This window comes from Mesocricetus auratus, unplaced genomic scaffold (genome assembly GCF_017639785.1).
Source record: "Mesocricetus auratus isolate SY011 unplaced genomic scaffold, BCM_Maur_2.0 Super-Scaffold_100007, whole genome shotgun sequence".
Taxonomy (NCBI): domain Eukaryota; kingdom Metazoa; phylum Chordata; class Mammalia; order Rodentia; family Cricetidae; genus Mesocricetus; species Mesocricetus auratus.
In genome coordinates, this window is record NW_024429191.1 from 28,515,845 (window position 1) to 28,541,385 (window position 25,541).

Here is a 25,541-nt window from a genome sequence, read left to right on the forward strand (position 1 = left end):
GGTTCGTCACCACCAGGTAGTTCAGGACACAAAAGAGGCCTTTTTAGAGTTACAAGAGACGGAGACTCAAGCCTCCTTGAGTTCAGGGGCAGAGAGTGAGGATGAAGAGACCCTGGCTGAAACTAGAAGCTCCATTATTAGTGAGGATGAGGAGGAGTCTCTTAGGAACAACAAAAAAACAGGTAGAGGTCTCCGGGCAAAACCCTGTCTCGAAAAACCAAACAAACAAGTAGCTCATTGATATAGACTTGGGGGCTATAGTCTACACAGAAAATGTCCCCCGTTTTGAATCTGGGTCTCATATAACCCAAACTGACCTTCAGGTGGCCATGTAGGCAGAGATGACCTTGAATTCCTGATCCTCTGCCCTTGGCGCTGTGATTACAAGTGTGTCACCAGGCCCCGCGAATAACGCCCCACTGAAGCTCCTTGAGGCCTTCACTCTGGCCTCTTGGTAGGTGTACTGGCCCTGCTCACCACCTGCAGTTGTGTGCCCAAAGGCGGTGACATTCCTTAGTCCCGGGACTCACTTGTTTCTTCAACAGACTTAAAAAGTTTCTTATCTTGAAAATAATTGTAGTTGAATTTGCAGAAAAATGAAAACGTTCCATGACGGAGGAGAATCAAGCATGGAGTCTTTCTGACATGTAGGAATAAGACCCACAGGGCTGCACTGTGGTCAGCACCAGAAGTCGTAGGAGACGAGGCAGGAGAGCGTGAGCATAGGAGCTGGGCACAAAGAGAAGGTGGAGTCTTCGGGTTATTGTGAGGACTTCAATTTTTACTGAGAGTTGGCAGCTACTGGCGGGGTTTGAGCAGAGGGTTCTGATTTTTACTGTGGAGCCATGAGCTCTAAAAGGACTCTCTATAGTCAAAAAAGCAGAAGTGTTGTGGGGTATTCACCAAAGACTGCTTGGACATGGGTTTAAGTCAATAGAAAGTTTTTAATAGCCAGCAACTATACTGGGTGTTTGAGATTCCAGTGTAGCACGGAGCCTTTCCCAGGACGAGCTCTTAAACACACAAACACACACACACACACACACACACACACACACACACACACACACGTTCTGGGTTGACATATACTTTGATTAACAAGAATGGTTACCCAGAAGCAGAACTACTTAAGCTAAAAAGCAAGATTAGTACATTTTGAGATTTTCCTAGTACTATTTGGACTTTGATGGACTAGGCCTTTGTTTTAGTTTTGGCAGGCGTTACCGTCTACGTGCTGAGTTTTACAGCCTGAATGGCACTTCCATCATGGAGTCAGTTTGTGCTAGGGTCTGGGGGCCTGTTGTAGAACAGATCGCAGAGTGTTGAGACTGGGACCTAGGGACTGAGCCAGGGCAGGGAGCCGAGTGGGAAGACATAGAAACGAAGAAGAAAATAGGAGGCCATAGACTGGAGAGAAGGGGGAATGTAGTGTCTCGTGTGTTGAGGGGAAAATGCCATCAGGAAGAACAGATACATCAGAGAGCAGGAGAAGCGAGGTCCGCACTTTTTGGTTACAATTGCATGAGTGGATGGTGACATTGACAAGAAAGGTTTTGAGAGAGGCGGAGGAGGAAACCTGACCCTAGTGGCCTCCAGGGACAAACAAGAGATAGGGAAGCAACTTCAAAAAGGGTCTGCAGAACCCAGCGGAGAGACAGATTTTTTGGGGGTGTGGAGGTGGAGAGGGTGATGAAATGAGAAAAAGTGATTGTATTACATGTTCAAAATTAAAGGGGGGGGTTGTAAGAGATGTATTTCAAGAGTACACAAAGGGCCGTGCTTGGGGTGAGGAGGTACAGCCAAATTCTAGACCCTAAGTTTAGCTCAGCACAGTGCCAGGGTGAGTCGGTATGCGGGGAACCAGACACCTTGCCCCGGGAGCCAGGCCTTTGCCCCTGCAATGTAGGGTCAGCCTAGGTCGCCCCAACTGGGAGTGGAGCCCAGCTGGACGTGTTCGCTCACCTGTCCCGGATAGTTTCCTACTGCTGACTGGGTCATACTGGGGCCTAAAGAAGCTGAGGAAGGGGGGTCGATAAGAGGGAGGTCCCCAGCTGGGGTGGTGGCTATGGGAGCCCAGAGAAAGGGCACCATCTGCCTCCACTCCCGGCTGGGTGCACTCAGCTCATGTCTCAACTTGCCGGGTGCCGGCCCCGCCCTTCCTCACCCAGTGGGTACTCGGGAGTCCAGCCCAGCTTGGAGCGTACTGTAGCGTCCAGGAACCTCCCCAGCGCCACAGGACTTGGATGTCCCAAGGACACGGATGGCGACAGTGGGACCGCGGACCGGGCCGAATGCAGGGGCCGAAGCTCTGGCTCTGGCGGCAGAGCTCCAAGGAGAGGCGACGTGTTCTATTTGCCTAGAGTTTTTCCGGGAACCCGTGTCGGTCGAGTGCGGGCACAGCTTCTGCCGCGCCTGCATCACGCGCTGCTGGGAGCGTCCCGGAGGGGGAATCGGCACGGTGACCCGCACGCTTCCCTGCCCATTGCCCTGCCCTCAGTGCCGGGAGCCCGCTCGCCCCAGCCAGCTGCGGCCCAACCGACAGCTGGCCGCAGTGGCCTCGCTGCTTCGGCGCTTCAGCCTGCCCCCGGGCATCGTCGGGGAACGCGGGACTCCGGCGGTGGCAGCCGGGGCGGCGGCTGCACGGTGTTCGCAACACGGAGAGCTGCTGAAGCTCTACTGCCAAGATGATGGACGTGCCATTTGCGTGGTGTGCGACCGCGCCCGCGAGCATCGTGCGCACGCAGTGCTGCCCCTGGAGGAGGCGGTGCAGGAGGCCAAGGTGGGTGCAGGATCTCCTGGATCCCTGGCTCTTTTCCAGTCTCCCGGCTCTCCTGGCAGACTACAGGCAGGAGGCCTACAGGGGAGCTCACTTCTCCTTTCTGTCATTCTAAACTGCGGTTTTCCAGAACATTCCTCATCTCCCTTAGTCCCCCCAGAGCCGGATGCCTGGAGAAGGCCCCTTAGACTTGGAAGATTTTCTTGTCTGTTACAAACAACAGACAAGAGCAGTTGTAACTCTGCCCAGGAGAAAGTCTCCTCTTGCACACCCGCACATCCTGTGCCTTCACTTAATTCCTTTCCGAGGAGGGGCATGACACTACTCAAAATACCCGGTTCCTAGAGGGCCACAACCTGGCTTCCTGGCGTGTGTTCTGCAGAAGTCTGGGTTGTGCGAAGCCTATGGGCTCTGGGCACCTCCCCTTTGTCTGTCCCTTGCTGGGCAGCCGCAGAAGAGGTGTGTGCGCTCCCTTTCCAGCCCCCCTATAAGTATGCTTTCTGTTGCTTGACAAGGTGGACTGAACCAGTGTGGGAATCTTGAGTTTCAGCGCAGACCATGCGGCTGATGTCCTTGGGGAAGTGAGATTCCTGGGCCGTTGGAGGGCCCCTGCATTTGCTCTGCGCTGACAAGCGTAATCTGCACAGGCTATGTTCACCCCACAGCCAGAGATGCCATCTATCCCAGATCAGAACCTTGGCTTTCTCCCAGATGGCTCTAGGATGGTACATGAGAGGGTTTCCAGAATTATCTTCCCACAGTGCCTCCCTTCATATCACAGGAGCTGCTGGACTCCAGGCTGAGGACCTTGAAGAAAGAACTGGAAGAGTATGAAGTGTTCCGATCCACGGAGGAGAGGGAAAGCAAGGAGCTTCTGGTGAGGTCAAGTGTGGGAGGCATAGGGCTGTGGATGCCCAGAGCAGTGTGTGTGTGTGTGTGTGTGTGTGTGTGTGTGTGTGTGTTGAAACAGTAGGGTGGATTTCTGAAAGATAATATGGTTATACATCATGAAGGTTAGCCATATAATTTATAATACAAACCAGAGCTTGTGAAAGGGACTGTTCAAATAAATTTTAGGATACACAGTCATTCACAATCAGCCAATTATGACCTGTAGCAGCATCTTGTAACTGAATGCATTCCTTCACAGAAAAAGTCATATTAAGTGGAAACATGAATATAACAAGGAGACACGGATTATGCCATGTTAAGAACTGGCTCTGGAGCCGGGCGTTGGTGGCACACGCCTTTAATCCCAGCACTCAGGAGGCAGAGGCAGGCGGATATCTGTGAGTTCAAGGCCAGCCTGGTCTACAGATCAAGTTCCAGGACAGCCTCCAAAACAATACAGAGAAACCCGGTCTTGAAAAACCAAAAAAAAAAAAAAAAAAAAAGAACTGGCTCTGTAGACCAGGCTGGCCTCTAATTCACAGATATCTACTCACGGAGGTCCACTTGCTTCTGCCTCCCAAGTGCTGGGATTAAAGGCATGGGCCACCACCACCTGGCAGAAAATGTTCATTTCCAAAGCTTTGATTTAAGAATTAGGGGTTAAGGGAGAAAATGGTGAGGAGGGATCAGAGAGACTCCTGGCTGTGGCAGAGGACGGGAGGCTTGGGGACTCAGGTTCTGTGTAGCCTCTAGTGTCCCACACCTCCAATTTGAAAAGAAATTTTCTATCTCACAAATTCACCCCCTAGCTCAATAAATAGTGCTGAAAGAATGGAAGGGACCTTTAGGGCCTGTTAGGGCTAAGTCATTTGTTCATGAAGCAGGGAATAGAGGGCAAGGTCCGGCAGAACCTCTTATTCTTTTTTTTTTTTTTTTTTTTTTTTTTGGTTTTCGAGACAGGGTTTCTCTGTGGCTTTGGAGGCTGTCCTGGAACTCGCTTGGTAGTCCAGGCTGGTCTCGAACTTACAGAGATCCACCTGCCTCTGCCTCCCGAGTGCTGGGATTAAAGGCATGCGCCACCAACGCCCGGCTGAACCTCTTATTCTTTAAAAGAAATTAATTTATATTGTGGGATGCATGTGTCACTGTCTGCATGTGGAGGTCAGAGGGCAACTTTGTATCAGTTTCTGCCCTCCACCTCTAGGGATTGAAGAAATTGCCATGCTTATGAACCAAGTGTCTTTTACCTGCTGAGATATTCCCCCTAGCCCAAACTTTAGGTTTTGTTTTGGTTTGTTTTGGTTTTTCGAGACAGGGTTTCTGTGCATTGTTTTGGAGGCTGTCCTGGAACTCGCTTTGTAGACCAAGCTGGCCTTGAACTCACAGAGATCCGCCTGCCTCTGGAGTGCTGGGATTAAAGGCGTGTGCCACCAACGCCTAACTAGCCCAGACTTGTTTAGGTTTGGAAGGGAAAGATTATGGAGTTCAGATACTCAGGCTCCTCTCTGAGCTCTTTGTTGCTGTTGTTTTGCTTTGCTTGAGACAGGGTCTCTCTCTATAGCCCTGGCTGTCCTGGAACTTGCTACGTAGGCTGGCCTTGAACCTACAGAGACCCACCAGCTTCTCCCTCCCCAGTGCTAGAGGATTAAAGTTGTGTGCCACCATGCCTGGCCCTCTCCTTACTATTTTTTTTTTTTTTTTTTTTTTTTTGGTTTTTCGAGACAGAGTTTCTCTGAATTGTTTTGGAGGCTGTCCTGGAACTCACTCTGTAGACCAGGCTGGCCTCAAACTCACAGAGATCCGCCTGCCTCTGCCTCCTGAGTGCTGGGATTAAAGGCATGCACCACCAACGCCCGGCTCCCTCTCCTTACTTTTAACTGCTCTTAACTTCATCCATCAAGCTTCCCAGACTTTCACATTTGATCATTTACTTCCCTTTCCAAAGCAAAGTTTACCCATCCAGACCTTTATTTCACCTCTACTGGAGAAAGGAGCAAGAGCCCAGCTCTTCAACCTTTGGTTTACATCTATGACTGAGAGGACATTCTCTATGGCCTGTGCACCTTCCCAGTCTCCGACCCACCTCCTCAGAATATTGTTTAGCACGCCCCCACATTTCTGCCCTGTCCCAAACCCTCCCCCCAACCTATCCAAACCAGGGCCTTTCACAGCCAAGCATGTGTTTTACCACTCACATGTCCCTCGTTCTTCTCACCATTCGGTCATAGGTGAACCTGCCTCAGTTGTTCCACTAAATAGGGATTTTATTTTATTAGTTTTTTGAGACAGGGTTTCTCTGTGGCTTTGGAGCTGTCCTGGAACTCACTCTGTAGACTAGGCTGTAGACTAGGCTGAACTCACAGAGATCTGCCTGCCTCTGCCTCCCGAGTGCTGGGATTAAAGACGTGTGCCACCACGCCTGGTTGGTAAACAGGGATTTTTATAATTGTACAAATTTTGTGGGCTGAAGTCAGGATAGGAGGAGAATACTTTCATCTGAAAAATGCCCTTACCCCATCCAGTAATGTCTGGAGGTGTTTTGGTTTGTCCACTGTTGTTGTTATTTATTCTGTCCACATTTTGCAACTGGGCTTTTATCTTTCTCTCCTGTAAATTTCACTTTCACTCGTACTCCATGACTGACTGTGTAGCTGGGTGGCTGGCCCCTGAGGTCTTCCTCCTTCCTCTCTTGTTCCTTGATCTTTTCTCTTCCCTGATTTCTCCTTCTCTTTATTCTCTCTGCCTGCCAGCCCCACCTAGCCTTTCTCCTGCCTAGATATTGTCCATCCAACTCTTTATTAGACCATCAAGTGTTTTAGACAGGCAAAGTAACACAGCTTCACAGAGGTAAACAAATGCAACATCAAAGGATGCAACATTTCGTCATCAGCAGTGTAGTGGGAAGTATCCTTGCCTGTCACCCAGGAGAACAGGGTTCGAGTTCCCCCACGGGGAGACAAGCTATCCTTGCCGGGCATTGGTGGTGCACGCCTTTAATCCCAGCACCACAGCCAGGAATTATCTGGCCCCAAATGTCAGCAACAACAAGACTGGGACAGTTTTCTTGGTCTGTTCATCTGCTTTCTGCTGTTGTCACACAATGTCATTGACTGTGTGGTCTTTTGAAGAATAGAGTGCGTAATGATAAATAAAAAGAAGGTATGCCGGTAAGCAAACACTCCATGTGCAAGAGGTTTATTGGGAGAGGTGGGGGAGAGTTTAAGAGTGAAAAGCCATGTCTGAGTGGGGACAAGAAAGACAAGAGACAAGAGAGTGAGCTGTGCTCTGGCAGGCACACTTAAGGGTGCAAGGTAGCCGGGCGTTGTTGGCGCACGCCTTTAATCCCAGCACTCGGGAGGCAGAGGCAGGCGGATCTCTGTGAGTTGGAGGCCAGGCTGGACCGACAGCCTCCAAAACAGAGAAACCCTGTCTCGTAAAACCCAAAAAAAAAAAAAATGGGTATGATGGCTCACACCTTTACTTACAGCTCCTGGGGGGCAGAAACAGAAGGGACCTGTGAGAGTGAGGCCAGGCTGGTCTTCATAATGAACTCCAGGACAGCCAGCGCCGTACAACAACAGCAATGAAAGTTTAGTGTACAGTTCTGGAGGCTGGAAGTCTAAAAGGATGGTGCCAGCAGCTGCTCTGCACCCCATGAGGGCTTTCTCCCTGAACCATAGCAAGATGGAGGGCGCCACATGGCAAGACAGAGGGAATATGTTCTCAGGTTCTTCCTTTCCTATCTTACTCCCCTCCAGGTTTTAAAGGTGGTGTCTCATTATGTAGCCCATGTTGGCCTGGACCTTGCTATGTAGCCCAGGCTGGCCTTGTGCTTGCAGGACCTCATTCTCCTGAGTGGTACAGTTATAGATGCTCACCACTAACACAGACATGGAGAGCTATTTTGATAAACACTTCTGCTTGGGTTGTTCCCTTGGGAGTCAATGTCATAGAGTTAACAGAAGTAGACTTAAGAGTCAGACTATGCTGCCTTAGAAACTTAGCTTAACTATTTCTAGGGTGGGTCTCCTCACCCTAAAATGGAATAAGAAGCGTGCTGACCTCATTGGGTCAGGGTGGATGAATTCAAGTGCTCCTCCCTGATGCTGCCGTTCAAGGTCTGATAATGGAGGCAAGGCAGGCGTACTATGGGAAGCCTTGGGAGCCGTGATCTGAGCGCAGGGCTCCTGACTTCACTCTTTCGCAGCTCCTCTTCCTTCCTCTGTAATTGCCTGGGAGAGGACCTTTCATAATTGAGCTTGCCTTGTTGGAGACAGGATACTTACTTGTTGATAGCCACTAGAATTCTTGTTTACTGGGATTTTGCTACACAAGTGTGCTTGTGTAAAAAAAATAATTCAAGGAGTTCATCTAAAAACGTGAAAACTCCTAAATCTGATAATGGAAAGAACGCAATGCTAAGCTTGTACAGAGCATGCACCCTTGCCCAGTGGGTGCGCTCTTACCTCTGCTTACAGATGCTTTCTTCTCTCCCTGTACCTCCAGAGTTCTGCATTCTGACCTTGAATTTCCATAAGAATTGAAGCCACAATAGTATTTTAAAAAATAGGACAGAGTAGCAGGCAGTGGTAGTGGGGTACACCTTTAATTCCAGCTTTTGGGAGGTAGAGGCAGAGGCTGGCAGATCTCTGTGAGTTCAACGTCAGCTTGGCCTACATAGAAAGCGCCGGGCCAGCCAGGACTACATGGTGAGACCCTGTCTCTAAAACAGAAGGTGAAAGGCAGTTGAATGAATATACAGAGGAAGAAAAAGCAACCTTTGAAATAGTCCTCATGATGGAAGCTGCAGCCTGAGGTAGTTGTGGGGAGTTTGAAGATGCCCTAAGGGAGGGGTAGAGTCCATGTCCTAAGAAACACCAGAGGACATCTGTGGCTGGGGAGAGAGGAGCGTGTGTTCAGGCTGTGGCTTGTAGAGTCCGGCTATTTTAATTAGGGGTGTGCGCAGTGTGCACGCGTGGGTGTGCCTGTTTCCCCAGTGAGGGGAAGCAACCTTGCCCCGGAGGATACCTCCTCCAGTCCCCTGTCTTAATGTCATGCCCAAGTCCCTTCTCTAAGTCGTGTGCCAACCTCTCCTCTTCCTGAGACAGAAGCAGATGGCAGCAGAGAAAGAGAAGGTGGGGGCAGAGTTCCAGGCACTTCGGGCCTTTCTGGTGGAGCAGGAGGGCCGGCTTCTAGGCCGACTGGAGGTGCTGTCCCGGGAAGTGACCCAGAAGCAGAATGAGAACCTGGCCCAGCTGGAGGGTGAGATCACTCAGCTGTCCAAACTCAGCAGCCAGATCCAGGAGACAGCTCAGAAGCCTGACCTAGACTTCCTCCAGGTAAGGCTGGCTCAGTCACAGCCTTGAGGCCTTTGCCCTAGGCATTAGGAGAGGCTGCTGGAGAGCAATCAAACCGCAGGAGGAAGGGGATTGTAGAAAAGGGCATTGACTCTCCTGGGATTGGAAGGCTAGAAGTGATGTGATAAAACTTTCATGGTTGTTGGGTGGTGGCGGCCCACACCTTTAGTCCCAGCACTTGGGAGACAGAGGCAGGTGAACCTCAGTGAGTTTGAGGTCAGCCTGGTCAACTGAGTGAGTCCCAGGACAGCCAAGGCTGCACAGAGGAACTCTGTCTCTAAAAGCAAAAACAGCAAGAACAATAACAAAAAACTTTCATGGTTACCAGACATTATAATTTATTTTACATTTATTCTGTATACACACATTTGAGACCAGTCTCAGGAAATAATCCTTATCTTTGCTACCTATAATTCACTCTCCTATTTTTTTAAAAGATTTTATTTATTCTATTATGAATACAACATCCTGCCTCTATGTATGTCTGCACGCCAGAAGAGGGCACCAGATCTCATTATGGATGGTTGTGAGCCACCATGTGGTTGCTGGGAATTGAACTCAGGACCTCTGGAAGAGCAGTCAGTGCTCTTAACCTCTGAGCCATCTCTCCAGCCCCCCATTCTCCTATTCTATTTCATTAAAAAAAAAAAAAGTTGGGGCTGGAGAGATGGCTCAGCAGTACCAGCGCTGGCTGTTTGAGTTCCAGTACCCAAATGGTGACTCATCACCTGTAACTCTGTAACTCTAGTTTTAGGAGATCTGGCGCCCTCTTCTGACCTCTGGGCACAGACACACACGCAGGTAAAATACACATACACATAAACATTTCTTTAAAAATAAATAATCAATAATAAAAAAAAAAAACAGTCACCAGGCCCAGGTATAGTAAGTAGCACACACCTTTAACTCCAGCACTCAGGAAGCAGAGGCAGGCAGATCTCTGTGAGTTCGAGGCCAGCCTGGTATACACAGTGAATTCCAAGACAGACAGCTATACGGTGAAACCCTGTCTTGGGAGGGATGACGATGACACACAAAAAAGAAACAAACAAGACCCCATGGCTTGTCTGGGTGGTAACCATGCTAGTACTAACCATAGCTTTGCCTATCTGTGGCCAGAGCTGAAGGGTACTATAGCTGACATAACATCCGGTAGCTAGCCACAGCTAGAAACCAGGCGCCTGTGGTCAGTGGGGCATGGTTTATTTTCCGTGAGTCAGGTAAGGGGCAAGTCATGTTTTCTCAGTGGTGAATGGAGGTTATATAATGATGATTTGACTTCCTTCCCTCTTTTCTTTCAGGAATTCAAAAACACACTAAGCAAGTGAGTGAACCTAACCATTCCTAGGTCTTTCCAAGCTGGTTTGCGCCCCCTCCCCCATTTTATCCCAACATCATCTGTCATCTCCTGACCCCCAATTCCCACTTCCTTACCTGGGTACCTTTTAAGGCCAAGGCCCACCTACCTGGCTGTGGGAATTCCTGCGTAAAGTTGCTTTTCCCTTTTCCTCTTACAGGAAGCAGCTGGGAAGCCAGAGAGAAGGGATGGGGAGAGGGAGATGGAGGGAAGAAAAGACAGAATCAGACAGTCAGTTGGATGATAGTCTCTTCAAAGGCAGTCATGGAAGTCCTTCCCCCAGCCCCACCCCTAAGGTTGTGTTATCTGTTAATAGAGCGTAAGTTGGAATCCAGCCTTTAACACACAGGCCTTTAGGATTACACGTATCTAAACTAATTGTCGTAGGCAGTGGAGTGGGAAGGTGTTCTTGGGACTTCCTCAGGGGCCTTGTCCTGCAGGTGCAGCAGCGTGCCTTGCTCCAAGCCAACCACGGTCTCATCTGAGATGAAGAATAAAGTGTGGAATGTTTCCCTCAAGAGTTTCGTCTTAAAAGGATTGCTGAAGAAGTTCAAAGGCATGGGGCCTGGGTGTGCGGTGTTGGGTGGAAGGGGTGTGCTCCTGGTCGGTACTGGGGACCTAAGGGTCTGTCTTTCTTGAACTGAAAAGAGGAACCAGGAGGTGGGGTGTACCAAAGCCTGATTGTTCGGGGAAGGCACTGATGACAAAGTCATCTGAGTTTCACCCCAGGGCGTCCTGCTTCCTCTGGGGACAGACAGATCAGAAGAGTACTGGGGACAGGAAGAAGGCTAAGGAGGGGAGACATGAGGTCAGACCAGTTCTAGACAATAGGGGGAGAAGGGGAAGAGGTGGAGCTCGGACGCTTGGGTGGGGTCCCTCTTCCCTGTGTTCCCATCTTGGCTCTGACCTGTAACTCTTGACCTCTAAGAATATCTGGTGGGCTCTGAGTATTCGGGGAGAGGAGGTTTCCTGGCCAGGCAGTCTCCCACATTGCACATCTGTTATGCTTTGTTTCTCTGCAGAGGATCTCCAGGGAGAGTTGGAGAAAGAGGAGAAAGGTATGGATGCCCATTGGGCCGTGAGTATAAAGCTGGCTAGGCAGTAAACCTGCTCCCTGCAGGAGGCTCTCTCTGGGGCTTTACAAATGATTGACCCTGCCTGCCCATCCACCTCAGTGACTATCACTCTGCCCGCATCCTAATCCTTGCTTGACATCTTTGAACCCTCGGGTGGCAGTGGGGCCCATTGGTCCATAAGCCACGAGGGAATGATAGGGAATGATTTGGCTTTAGCTTGCTTGGGGGCAGATAAATCCTCTGAAGATCTTGGGAATTGTGTATGGGATTGGGGGACAGTGGAAACAAAGGGACCCTGCAGAGATCTGGGGCGGCGGCAGGGGTGGAGGCAGCGGTGTGTGTGGGGGGGGCGGAGAGAGAGAGAGGAGAGAGAGAGAGAGATCCAACCCTGAATGGAAGGAAGCAAGTGCACAGAGTTTACCTGGGTAGGGTCCTGCCGTGGCCCCTGTCACTCAGCATGCCCTCGATGTGCCCTCAGCCCTGAGTGGCCTTCAGGGCCCCAGCGGATCTAACCTCTGCATCTCAGGTCCTTGGCACACACTCCTTGCTGCTTCTAGAATGCACCAACCACACATGAGCTTCAGGACCTTTGAGTTGCACTGGACACCCCTTGGTCAGAGTCAAGTTTTCCTGCCATGTAACTGGCTTCCTCACCTCCTTTAGATCTTTCTGTAACACACCCTTTCGGTGAGCCATTCCTGGCTACTGTGTGAAAGTGCAGTTTGCGCTCCAGATGTTCTGCCACTGCCTCCCTCACACAGCTGGGAAGGAAGCAGCAAAGGGGCAAGGTCGTGGCCGGGCGTTGGTGGCACACACCTTTAATCCCAGCACTCGGGAGGCAGAGGCAGGCAGATCTCTGTGAGTTCAAGGCCAGCCTGGACTACCAAGTGAGTTCCAGGACAGCCTCCAAAGCCACAAAGAAACCCTGTCTCTAAAAAACCAAAAAAAAAAAAAAAAAAAAAAAAAGGGGGGGGGCAAGGTCGTCCACCAACCTTGATCTCTGTAGTATTCCAGGATGTCTCAGTTCACTGTTTTATTGCTGTGAAGAGACACCAGGACCAAAGCAGCCCCTCCAAAGGAAAACATTTAGTTGGGGCTGGCTTACAATGTCAGAGGTTCAGTTTGTGGTCGTCATTGCTGAGACTGGACAGGCATGGTGCTGTAATAGTAACTGAGAGCAGCAGGCAGAGAGGTGGTGGGGGTGGGGGGGTGAGGAGGGGGGGAGGACTCTGGGTGGGCCTGGCTTAGACTATACGTTTTCCTCCAACAAGGCCACACCTCCTAATCCTTCCTAAATAGCTCCACTCCCTGGTGACTTAAGCATTCAAATTTATGAGCCTATGGGAGCCATTCTCATTCAAATCACTGCAGAGGGCCTGGAACAAGTCCTATAATAGTGTGTACAACTTAGTGTATTGTAGCTTTTTTTTTTTTTTCCGAGACAGGGTTTCTCTGTATTGTTTTGGAGGCTTTCCTGGAACTCTCTTTGTAGACCAGGATGGCCTCGAACTCACAGAGATCCACCTACCTCTGCCTCCCAAGTGCTGGGATTAAAGGCGTGTGCCACCAACGCCCGGCTATTTTTTTTTTTTTTTTAAGATAGGGTTTCTCTGGGTAGGCTTGACTGTCCTGGAAGTAGTTCTGTAGACCAGGCTGGTCTTGAACTCACAGACATCTGCCTGCCTCTGTCTCCCGAGTGCTGGGATTAAAGGCATGTGCCACCACACCCACCAGCATGTTAAGTTTTATAATAAAACAAAGATATTGTATTTACACAAATAATGTGAGAATATGTTACCTCCAAAAAGACAGACTTTTTAAGATAGTGTCTCATTCCTGCCTCTCCTAAAAACAACCATCACACCTAGAGAGAGTGACAGTTCTTTCTTGTGTCTACTTTTCAAATTTCCCCACTTGTCTTTGTTTTGACAAGGACTCTGGCTGGCCTCAGGCTGGCTATGTAAGTGAAGATGACCTTGAACTCCTGGTTCTTCTGCCTCCACCTAAACTCATGCTTTCTCTACAATCCCAGCTCCACAATTATCTTTGAAATCAGATTTGATTATCTGCTCAAATTGAGATCCAAATCAGGCCTACTGTATTTCTTAAACTTATGAGTTAGTTAAAATTTTTTAATACATGTTTGTTAAATTGAAGAAAGAGAAGAAGAAGAAAAACGAAAGTTCCCTCAAGGGAGGGAAGACCAGGTGACAATAAGGGAGTGTGCCCTTAGTGTAGAGGCTGTGAAAGTAATACTGTTGGAAACATCTTTCTTTCTCTATCCTCAGTGGAACTCACTTTGGACCCTGATACAGCCAACTCCTGCCTCATCTTGTCCCTGGATCTAAAGAGCATGCGCCTAGGACAGCGCGCCCAGGACTTGCCTAACCATCCCAACAGCTTTGATACCAACACCCGCGTTTTGGCATCCTGTGGTTTCTCCTCAGGGCAACATCACTGGGAGGTGGAAGTGGGCTCCAAGGACGGCTGGGCCTTTGGTGTGGCCCAAGAGAGTGTGTGTCGCAAGGCCTCACGCCCTTTACCCCTGAGGAGGGTGTCTGGGCAATGCAACTCAACAATGGGCAATACTGGGCTGTAACCAGCCCCGAGAGGACGCCCCTCACCTGTGGGCATCTGTCGCGGGTGAGGGTGGCGCTAGACCTGGAAGTGGGGGCGGTGTCCTTCTATGCAGTGGAGGATATGCGCCACCTGTACACCTTCCGGGTCAACTTTCAAGAGCGAGTGTTCCCCCTTTTCTCTGTTTGCTCCACCAGCACCTACTTGAGAATCTGGCCGTGAAGAGCTGTCGGCCTTCCCAGGAGGGGACAGGGCAGCCTTGAGGGAGCTCTCCCCCATAAAACAGACGTACTCCATCTTGGACTTTCCCTCCACACCCCTAACCCAGTTTGCCCTAGCGGGCTGTCACAACCAGAGGCGCTGAAACCTGATTGAGTAAAGAGGCGCTATTGGGTAACTCACAGGGAAGAGATGACTTGGACCCTTGGGCATTCTCCTTTCTGTACTGTTCCTGCGCGTTGTATCTGAACTGTGGAGAGGTGATCGCCCACAAAGCCCAGCTCTTAACAAGGGTGCTTCAAACCACATGGGCTAGGTTTAGAAGGGTCCCTGTGCGCACAGAACAATGTCGAAGACTGGCACCCTTGCAAAGGGTGTGCTTTGGCTCTCCAGCCATCAGGTTATTACTTTACATTTATTTGTGGCAGCTGCGGACTCTGCCTAGAGAGGTCACTGAGTCCTCCGAATCCAGCTGGCCAGGCTGGGCTGTTTATTTAGGGAGGAACACTGTAGCTCCAGGCTCAGAAGCCAGCCTGATTAGACCTGGAAGGAAACTCTTGGCCTATAAACAAGGCCTGGACAACAGTGTACACATATACCTGCATTGTTGTTTTCCAGCACCCCTTAGCCTGATATGATGATATCTTTGACCACAGTAACTGGCAACATGTGTGATCATAGGTGCCTTAAGCCTCACATTTTCCATCAGAGTATAGCCTCCTTTGGGTAAGGAGATCAAAAGTTTCTGGAATTGTGAAACACAGATTGATTCTTGATGCAACTAGCACCAGTGTGGAGATACACGCAGCATAAACACAGCCCTGACAAACTCTTTCTGGATCTTACTAACTATGCAAACAGCTAAGCATCCTGGTGTCGAGGACTACTGAGCCTCCATTATGGAGAGTGTTGAGCGGGCAAGCCTCCTTATCCTGTTGGATACAAAGCTGGGCTTCTGGAAGGGCAGCAGTGGGCTGTTCCCTGCTTAGTGAGTGCTCCCTTGGGAAGAGGCAGAGCAGATGGAAATACAGATTTTGAGCACACTTCTGGGGGTGGATGGATTCATTCTTGATGCCCTGGTCTGACTGTAGGAGGCTATGTCTGAGTAATGGTTTCATCCCGAGTATTTGAGGTGTATGAGCTTGTGTGCTTGTATCTCAGATATCGGATGAGAGGTTCGAGGGTTTCAGTGAGGGCACTTATGAGCACCTGTATAGGGGTTAGCTGTTGCAAACAGATAACCACACAAAAAACACAGCTTCCCATTTACCGTGGAATCATGATGGGCAGAGTTCAGATCCCAGCATCCATGTAACAGGTAGCATGTTTTATAAATACCCAGTCTCCGGCTTCAAAGGATATTATGATGCCCTCTCTTGGTCTCTCTGTACACACACCCCAGAGCCAGCGCACACACATGTGTATATGCATACACACAGATAACATACACATAAACATACACATTCGATTTCACTTCAAAGGGAGCAAGAGATAGCTTATTCTGGTATGGGGATGTGACAGCCAGCCCTAACCTGATGGCACTGTGTTATTGCCTGCTGTACCCCAGTCAACTTGTCACACTTCTTCCAGAGTGCTCAGACCTGTGTAATTTACGCATAACTCCCCTGTAATGGCTAAAGAAACAATATGGTACCAGGTAACCCTTAAGGGCCATTGACCTTTGCCCTGGAATGACTGTGAGATCCTAGTGGCTGCAGGTAAGATAAGAATAGGACAATGGTGTTCCTGCTTTCTGCTTTCAAAAACTCAACGTTTGTGGGACTGGGATGAAGTAGTCTTTTCATTACTATACAATGGGAAAGAGAAACCACTGAAGGGAATAAAGCGATTTCCTGACCAGACGTGGATTCCATAGAAATTGTAATGTACATTTGGATATCACCTGGGTTCCTGTAGTTCTCTACAGAACAGCATGCTGTTTGCCTCTGAGGCTGCTGTCTTTCCGCTAGCAGTAAGAGCCAGCTCATTTAATCTAAATTGAGCCTAAGTCTTTGGTCTTTACCAGTGGATTGGAACACCACAACACTGAAGTCAAGTATGAGTGACTATGTCGCGGGGCCGGGGGGCAGATTTAGACTTAGATAGCTCTAAATATCGTGTTTCCTTGGCTAGGCTGGAACTTTCTATGTAGACTAGACTGGCCTTGGATTCACAGAGACCCTCCTGCCTCTGCAGCTCTGGGATTAAAAGTGTGTACCAACCATACTCAGCTTGTATGGCTTTTTTTTTAAGATTCATTTATTTATTACATATACAGTGTTCTGCCTACATGCCAGAAGAGGACACCAGATTGAATTGTAGATGGTTGTGAGCCACCATGTGGTTGCTGGGAAATGAACTCAGGTCCCCTGGAAAAGCAGTCAGTGCTCTTAACCTCTGAGCCATCTCTCCAGCCCCCGCTTGTATGGCTTTTTGATGACCATAATTTCCTTTGTATCATTTAATGACTGCTTAGAATGACAAAATATTACATGTCACAGGAAGTGGGGTGTTGGGTGTAGGTATCCTGTGTACATGTGAGGCCAGGACCAGGGATTGTGGGTAGCTGCTGTCTAAATGTATTCATGATTCTGTCTGAGAATGGCATTTGTAGCATAATTACAGATGTCTGTATAATGGCTGTAATGCGACAGCAGTTACTGTGACAATTACTTGGCTACAAAGCAACTTGGTGACTTGACTGCCCAAGCTCACGTGAGACTGTGTGAAAATCTCCCTCTCATCTTTTGGACATAAGACCTCTGACATTATTGGGTCTCTGAGAATAACTGGCCCTAAGACATCCTGCTTACCTGACCCAGAATCCTAGACCCCAGAACCCAGGATTCTACATCCGGTCTTTACAGAGTTCTCGGCACTCAAATGAAGGGCGCCCGGGGCTGCCTCTGGCCTGTACAACAAGTGACCCAAATCATCTGGTTTTCGGGCCAGGGCAGGCTAGCCATCAGGCGGAGGGGCTATGGGCAACAGCTACTGCTTTCAATTTCCTCTCAGATTATGACTCCTGCCCTCCCCCCCGTCCCCTAGACACTCGTCTTTTCTGTCCTTCGCTCGGGGGGGGGGGCCCTTAGGGGCTCCGACAAGCTAGTTCACGGCTGGCTTTGAGATGTACCTTAAGGACTGGTTGTCCTTTTCGAATTTGCGTGTAAGTAAGGCGGGACCAAGGCACTCTGGGTCTCACCCGAGCTCTCCACTCAGCACCTCGGAATAGCCGGATCCTATGATTCCCTCACTGCTGTCACTACCCAGCCCATCTCAGGTACCAGCTTACCATCTCTGACTTTGGAGTCTGCAGGACAGTTTCACCCCCCCCCTCCGCATTCCCACTGCATACCCACACTTTGACCTTTGGCTCCAGTCCTTGGTCACTAGTCCCCTTCCCGCTCCTGTGGCGGTCCAGGGCTCCCCTCACAGCTCCTGTCACTGGAGAACAGTCCTCTCCCGCCCGCAGGCACATCACAGACCTGTTCTTTAAAAGACTCTGCCCGAAGGCTCTCGTTTCTCCTGTTTTATCTGTCCTCGTGGACAGTGCCGTGGTGTCTGCTGTCGCTACTTGATTGGAAAACAAAATTTCTATTTTTATCGCTTTTTAGGTTAGCGTTATAGTCTGCGGCTGCGCGATGACGGCATTGGTGTTAACTGCTCGTGCGCAGAGAGGAAGTGCATGTCTGGCTCCATAGCTCAGTGGTTAAAGCACTGGCCTTGTAAACTAGGGGTTTTGAGTTCAAATCTCCCTGCTACAACAGAACACGAAAATACCGAAATTGCGGGTGGGAGGCCAGGTCCTGGCGATGTCACGTTTTCAAATCACGTAGCTGCAGCCCAGAACTGAAATTTGCGTCCTCCAGCCCATCTCAACATTAATTTTCTGTGTCCAGCCCTTTCTCCCGTACTCCTCCTTTGCACGCTCTCTGTGAGGTTACCGCCCTCAGCCCTCTATCAACCCACTCGATTAGGGTTTCACCAGCTTTGGTAGCTCGAACCCACTCCCCCTTTCCGGATGGAGAGCATTGCGCCAACGAGCCCCTTCGCCTTTTGGTGCCTGCCTCCGAGTCTCCTGCAGCCAGCGCTAGACACTAGGTCTGCGGCCCTGGTTTCCCGCCATGGAGGGGTGGCTCGGGACTGCAGGTCCCGGTCTCCTCCGTGTGGAATTGCAGAAAGGAAAAATGCAAACAAACACTCACTTTCCTAACATGCCACCTCCTAACTTTTGTCATCTTCATTCGATCTTTTAAGAAAAAAAATACAACTAGTCATGCTCGTTGACTCGTAAAATGTACAGACTGAATATACATTCTCAGTGAACTCAGAGTGCTTGCCATGCAAGGGCCAGAGCCAAGCTGCTGTAGAATTTCCTTGAGGAGACGTGAACAAACGGTATTTACTTTAGATAGGACACCAGAAAAGTACAAACAAACAAAAGATTCTACTTGTTTATGTCCAGCTCGGCGAACATGCTGGATAGTCTTGTGTCAACTACACAAGACTAGAGTTATCTGAAAGGCGTGAACCTTAATTGAGAAAATCCCTTCATAAATGCCGGCTGTAAGACATTTTCCTAATTAGTTATTGAGTGGGGAGGGGACCAGCCCGTTATGGGTGGTGCCATCCCTGGACCGGTGGTCCTGGCTTGCATAAGGAAGAAGGCGGAGAAAGCCAGGGGAAGCAAGTCAGTAAGCAGCATCCCTCCATGGCCTTTGCATCAGCTCCTGCCACCAAGGTCCTGCCCTTTTGGAGTTCCGGTCTTCCTTCAAGGACGAGCAGTGCTGTGGAAGTGTAAGCCGAATAAACCCTTTCCTCCCCAAGTTGCTTTTTGGTTATGGTGTTTTCGTCGCAGCGAATAGAAGCCCTAACTAAGTCAGAGAACCTTCGAGTTTATGGGAGTGACTCCCAGGACTCTGGGTGGAGGGTTATTTGCTGGATACAGGTGATGAGAAGCCCACCCCAGCATGGGCAGTGACTCACGGAGGTTGCAGCCCAGGAGCGCCCTGCCGTAGTGGCGGACTGCCTGCCTCAACCAGGCTCGTTCTTCCAGCCAGCAATCCATGACAGCCCTTATAACCGTAGCAAGAGAGGCTTCGTGCTTCTTGGAACTCTCTGAGCTTTCAGGGCCTGTCACTAATTTCCCGAGTCTTACTAATTCCGTTAGTTTACTAACTTTACCAGCCTTCTTTTTTTTCCCACCGACGGGGCAGGGGCAATGTCTGTATTCGAAGGAAATAGCTAGACAACGACCCAGGAGCTTCAGGTGTCTGGGGACAGCGTTGCTTTCCCGGCTCGTACCCATTCTCCAGCCGAAGGGAACCTCGGAGAGGTCCCGAGTGGGTTGTAGCAGGTTGCTCAGGATTCGAAAACCGAATCCTCACCCAGCACACTCGAGCGGAGGTGGAGGCTGGAGGTGAAGGCGATGAGTGGGAGTCAGTGTTCCACGCCGTTTGCTAACAGTCCTTGAAACCGACGTAAGACTCAGCCCGAGGACCAGCTCTGAGAGAACCATTGCGAATTCAACGGCACGGACCCTGAATCTTTGGCTATGAAATGGACCACAGCAGGCAGGGTTAGGTGTGAGGGAAGGTCGGATGCAAGGGAGGCGGGGTCTCGGCCAGTTTGTCTGTGCAGGGGGTGGTTCCGGGGCAATCCCAAGAGAATTTGGCCAGTGCTAAGAAGAACCCCAAGACTCTGTGAATCAACTGATGCGGCCAGTGTCACCGCGGGAGGACCGGGCTGCTGCTAGTCATTTTGACCTTAATGTTTTCCTATGACTTATTTTGCCAATAAGGCAGTTTTTTGCACTGCTTTTTATATTTTATATTTTCATAAAGTGATAAGGAAGCACTCTTACCCCTTTACCAGGACTCGCAGCCTAATGGAACTGCCAGGCTTAGACTCGCGTCTCTCCATTCATCACCCAACCAGCTCTGCCATCCTCCAGGCTCTGCCTTCTCCAGAGTTTTCGTACCTGGCCGTAGCTGCGACTCAGTTAAGCTCACTTGGGAGAGGGCGACCAAGCCTCTGCAGGGAAAGAATGCTGTCTCCCAACCCCGGATCCAGCCAGGAGTTCTCAAACTGACCAAGAGAATCCGAACATCTACATTGCAATTAGGTGTGGCTGAGTTTGGGGCTGGACGAAAGGTTGAACCGCAATAAATATATTTAGGGAAATATTAAATCTTGAAGAAACTTTCAAATTGCCAAAAATAGTCCATATACCGTACGATTATGGATTGATTGGCAACTTTCTTCCAGGTGGCTCGTTGGTCTAGGGGTATGATTCTCGCTTTGGGTGCGAGAGGTCCCGGGTTCAAATCCCGGACGAGCCCAAGAGTTTTGGTCTCCGGGCGTGTTTAGCGGCTCACGGCACAACAGGGTGTCTAGAACTTTGGATGAAAGGATATGAGATAGTAGGGACTAACAGTTTTGATTAAGAATCTGATCGCAGATCCTCGAGGAGACACTACTACACATTCATAAACGCCAATCTACCTCTTGCGGCGGTGAAAGACAGATTGCTAGCAATAATAGAATTGCCGAGGCGCCTCTTGCTGTGGGTTTCCGTAGTGTAGTGGTTATCACGTTCGCCTAACACGCGAAAGGTCCCCGGTTCGAAACCGGGCGGAAACAAGGTTTTCTTTTACTTATTATAACCTAGAGAAGAGTAATTCGCTCATATCGTTTGAGAATTATTTTTCTGCTGGTAAAAGCACATACGAATCATAACAGCACACCTATCTTGCTGTTCCTAACAGCACATACGAATCATAACAGCACACCTATCTTGCTGTTTCTAACAGCGGTGACCTGCACATAGACTTTCCAAACGGGCTGGTCAAGTGCGCCACCTGCTGCCAATCAGAATTGCAGTTTCTGAATTAGCCCAAGGTAAAAGACGAACTTTTCTTTTGGGAAAAAAAAATGCCAAAATGTTGTTGGCAGCGGTGGGATTCGAACCCACGCCCCCGAAGAGACTGGAGCCTTAATCCAGCGCCTTAGACCGCTCGGCCACGCTACCTTGACACACTTGGCCTCAACACTGATTCTATTCGGTCCATATACACCCTCGAGGGGGGTCTCTGCAGCAGAATTGGTTATCCTGGCCACCCTCTCTTGGAAGCTTGCTTCACCTGCTCTCGGACAGAATTCAACATACATAGACTTCATAATCTGTTTTTCTGAAGGCACTAAAAAATTGGTCATCTTGTTTTTATTTGGCAAATGGCCTTGAGCGTAGAGCGGATTGCTTTTATGAACTTTTTTTTTAAAAGGAGAAAAACCTATATTTTCATCCAAACATACGTAACTTGTGTTTTTCTTTCTGCGTCACTGGTGCATGGGATCACATTAGCCATGGACTAGGGGCTTGCGGACTGACTCTTTTGTCTTAATTAGGTTTCTATTCTTTAAACAGGTTTTCCAGTGGAAGGCACCGGTTTTGAAAGATTTTTGTCAAAACTCTCTTGATTGCACACTGCACATTTTTTTCCCGGATTAGCGAAAAGTCAGTTTTTTAAAAAATAGCAAGATTTAGGAAAAATTATAGAAGAATTCTGGAAATCCACAACTTGAAATAAAGGAAGCCTTAGTTTTGTTGCTGTTGATGCCCTAGGATGTGTGTGTCTTCACTTGGGATTTTACTTAGGTTTGAATTGTGCTTTTTGAGCTTGTATCTTTATTTTATTGAATTTTTGGAAAACTCATTTGAATGGCGGAATCAGGTTTTAAAAGTGAACCCACCCTACGCCCACTTCCACCACAGAAAGAAAGCCACATTTTCCTTATCCATTTCTCCACACATGGACACTTCCCTACTGAGAATGAAACCGCCCATTCAGGTATCTTTGACTGGGGGTGTGATACTGCTCACCTCAGTAATTTGCACTGAGCTCTTCTGAGGCCCAAGCCCCGGCGCTCCACACTTGAAAGCATGTCATTGAGTCCCAGCTTTCCTCACATTTCCGCTCATTCAGAAAACAGTGGCAGCATGCTCCTGGCTGTCTGCCCCACGAGCGGGTAGCTCTACCTAGATGACTTCCGGACACCGTCGAATAGGATTACCCCCGAGCTTCTGAGGAGTCCCACACACACTTCTGGAGGTCTGGAGAGGAAGGCGTTGTACCCACTAGCCAATCACAAAAGTGCGCATGGTCAAAGTGTAGAACTCACTGTGCAATAAAACGGAGTAGCCACTCAGGCGGGTGCTGGAGAACTAGGGGCGGGGTGTGGGGGTGTAGGGGGCAAGAATCGTAGGTGAGCTATCTTAGCTCTGAGAACCAGTGTCCTCCTCCGAAGCAGGAACACAGTTTGCCTCTTCTCCTGTTGCCTTAGAGCAGTGACTCTCAACCTTCCTAGCGCCGGGATACTTTAATATAGTTCCTCATGTTGTGGTGACCCCAACCATAAAATTATTTCGTTACTACTTCATAACTGTAATTTCGCTGCTGTTACGGATTGTAACGTAAATGTCTGTGTTTACCATGGTCTTTGGGGTAACGACCTACGGTCGAGAACCGTTGCCTTAGATTGCGCTGAGAACAATGCATGAGAGAGTTTAATTGCTCCCTCTGTGTGTTTGTGGCTGGCTTGTGGATAATCTCTTAGCTCAACACGCCTTTTCGTAAAACACAGACAATCGCAGTTCACACGAACACATTCTTTGTTATGTTCTTGCAACAGTCGTGCTGAAACTCTAAAGCTGTTGAGAGTCATAATAGGATTTAGTTTCTGCTTGTTGCCTTTACCAAATTCCGCAAGTTCTATAGCATTCTAGTTTGTAACAGGCACTATGGCATTCACCGTACTCCAAATTACTCAGAAGGTTGAGGCAGGAAGATTGCTTGAACCTAGGAGTTTGAGATCAGCATTAACTAAATAGAGAGACAAGGTTTTTATTTATTTTTATTTTAAACATTTTTATTATATATTTAAATTAGGAACAAGCTTGCTTCCCATGTCAGTCCCAGTTCCCTCTCTCTCCCCTCCACACCCACTCCCCTCCACTAGCTCCCCCAAACTCCCCCCCCAATCCCCACTCCATTCCTCAGGGAGGGTGAGGCCCTCCATGGGGGATCTCTAGAGTCTGTCATTTCGTCCATTTGTATGCCAGGGATAAATACTGATCTACTACCCAAAGCCCCATAGATTGCCTGGGACTCCTCACTGACACCCACATTCAGGGGGTCTGGATCAGTCCTATGCTGTCCTCTCAGCCATCAATCTGGGGTCCAAGATCTCCCCCTTGTTCAGTTCAGCTGTTTCTCTGGGTTTCATCAGCCCAGTCTTGACCCCTTTGCTCATCATTCCTCCCTCTCTGTCACTGGGTTCCAGGAGTTCAGTTCAGTGTTTAGCTGTGGGTGTCTGCCTCTGCTTCCGTCTGTCACTGGATGGAGGTTCTAGGAAGGTATGTAAGATAGTCGACAAAATTATTATTAGGGAGGGGCATTTAAAGTAGAGACAAGGTTTTTAAATAAAATACAATACAATAAAATAAACACATATAAATCAATGTCTTCAAAGGTATTTGCGTTCAAATGGTCAGAAATGTTTAGGTTTAGGCTGTTGGCGCCATCTACTGTCGATAGTTGGTGATTGCAGCATCCTCGCCCACAGTTGGAACAGATTCTCTTGTTTTTGAGACAAGTATCCAGGATTAGTCTTTTTTTTTTTTTTTTTTTTTTTTTTTTGGTTTTTCGAGACAGGGTTTCTTTGTATTGTTTTGGAGACTGTCCTGGAACTCGCTTTGTAGACCAGGCTGGCCTCGAACTCACAGAGTGCTGGGATTAAAGGCATTCACCACTACCAGCTGGCTTGTAATTTTATTTTTTTAATACTTATTTATTTACTTTTTTTGAGACAAGGTCTCTGTACATAGCACTGGCTGTCTTGGAAATCACAATGTAGACCAGGCTGGCCTCAAACTCACAGAGATCTTCCTGCCTCTGCTTCCTGTGTGTCAGGGTTAAAGGCGTGCGCTACCAAGCTCAGTGTAAGTTTTTTTTTTAACTTACCTGTGCAGATCAGGGATGAAAAGTGTCTTACACAGCACAGTCCATTTGTATCTTTACATCTCTTTATGCACAGCAGTGGTGCTGACTGAGACTATGGAGTGACCCACTTTGCAGGGGCGCAGGTACAGCCAACCTGAGAGGGGGGTGTGGATTGAGGAAGGAATAGGCGAGGGTAAAGTCAGGAGGGCACCGGGTGAATTCCAGAATCAGAACCACGTTTACTATTCTTTCAAAGATATTTTATACCCCCATCAAAAGAAGGGGAGAAGGCAAAAGACTTCCTTTCCAATGATATAAGGAACAAACAGAGTAATTACCTCTTCAATACCGGAAACATCAAATAACTATATCCTGAGTTAAGTATTCTGTGGTTTTGGCAGGACGTGCAGTGACCGCACCTTAGGCCAAGAATCCTTTTGCATTTACACGTTAGGCCAGACATCCTTGTTGTTTCACCTTGGAAGAGCAATAGCAGGTTTGAACTCTCTGACCTTAAGTCAAGATGAAGCGGAGCCATTTTTACAGGCCCTGACAGGAATGGCCCTCACATTCTCGTATGTTTGAATGCTTGGTTGGAACTGTTGGGGGAGGATTAGGAGGTGTGGCCTTGTTGGAGGTGCGTCACTGGGGACAGATTTGAAGTTTCAAACACCTAGACCTTCTCAGTTAGCTCTCTGCCTCCTGCTTGAGGATTAAGCTGCTGTTTCCCTCACCATGCCATCGCGACTGCAACCTCTGAGCCCTAATGGAAGCCCAAGTCAGTGTTTTCTTCTCTAAGGGGTTTGGGTCACTGTGTTTTGTCACGGCAATAGAAAAGGAACTACAGGGCCAGGCGTAGTGGCACACATCTTTCATCTCACCCCCAGGCAGGCAGATCTCTGTGAGTTTGAGACCAACTGGCTCTACATGTCAGGTTCCAGGACAGCCAAGTCTACATGGTGAGACAGTGTCTCAAAAAATGAAACAAGCAAAGAAAGAAAAGGAAAGGTAATCAGCATCTCAATTTTTTTCTTGAAAGTACAAACTTGATTGTCCCATTATGCTTTCCACAGTCTAGATTTTTGCAGACCAGATCTTTGTGGGACAATTGAAAGACCCCCAGAGTGGGGAAACCCTCACTCAAGTCTCGGGATAAGCCGACGCCCCAATAATTCAAGAGAGACCGTTCTTGCTGCAAGCACATGAGGTTTATTTGGGGAACCAGTGCACTGGGGCCGAGCTCATGACCCTCACAGGGGCAGAGGAGTTCGATCCCTAGTAGCTGCA

The 25,541-nt window shown here is 48.9% G+C and overlaps 1 protein-coding gene and 3 non-coding genes across 4 annotated transcripts; 3 read left to right on the forward strand and 1 right to left on the reverse strand.

Moving 5' to 3' along the window:
- Window positions 1–1,986: 1,986 nt before the first annotated feature.
- Window positions 1,987–16,479, forward strand: LOC121141306 (E3 ubiquitin-protein ligase TRIM7-like). The gene is given in 8 exon segments (XM_040748499.1): window positions 1,987–2,779; window positions 3,558–3,653; window positions 8,776–9,006; window positions 10,326–10,348; window positions 10,822–10,937; window positions 11,404–11,439; window positions 13,746–13,979; window positions 13,982–16,479. Coding segments are annotated over 8 exon segments (1,530 nt in total). The 5' UTR covers window positions 1,987–2,260; the 3' UTR covers window positions 14,257–16,479.
- A 4,043-nt stretch (window positions 16,480–20,522) lies between these two features.
- On the forward strand, window positions 20,523–20,594 carry Trnap-ugg. The gene has a single exon. It is a non-coding gene; the product is annotated as a tRNA-Pro (tRNA).
- Window positions 20,595–20,822: 228 nt separating this feature from the next.
- On the forward strand, window positions 20,823–20,895 carry Trnav-aac. The gene has a single exon. It is a non-coding gene; the product is annotated as a tRNA-Val (tRNA).
- A 306-nt stretch (window positions 20,896–21,201) lies between these two features.
- Window positions 21,202–21,283, reverse strand: Trnal-aag. The gene has a single exon. It is a non-coding gene; the product is annotated as a tRNA-Leu (tRNA).
- Between the last annotated feature and the right edge of the window lie 4,258 nt (window positions 21,284–25,541).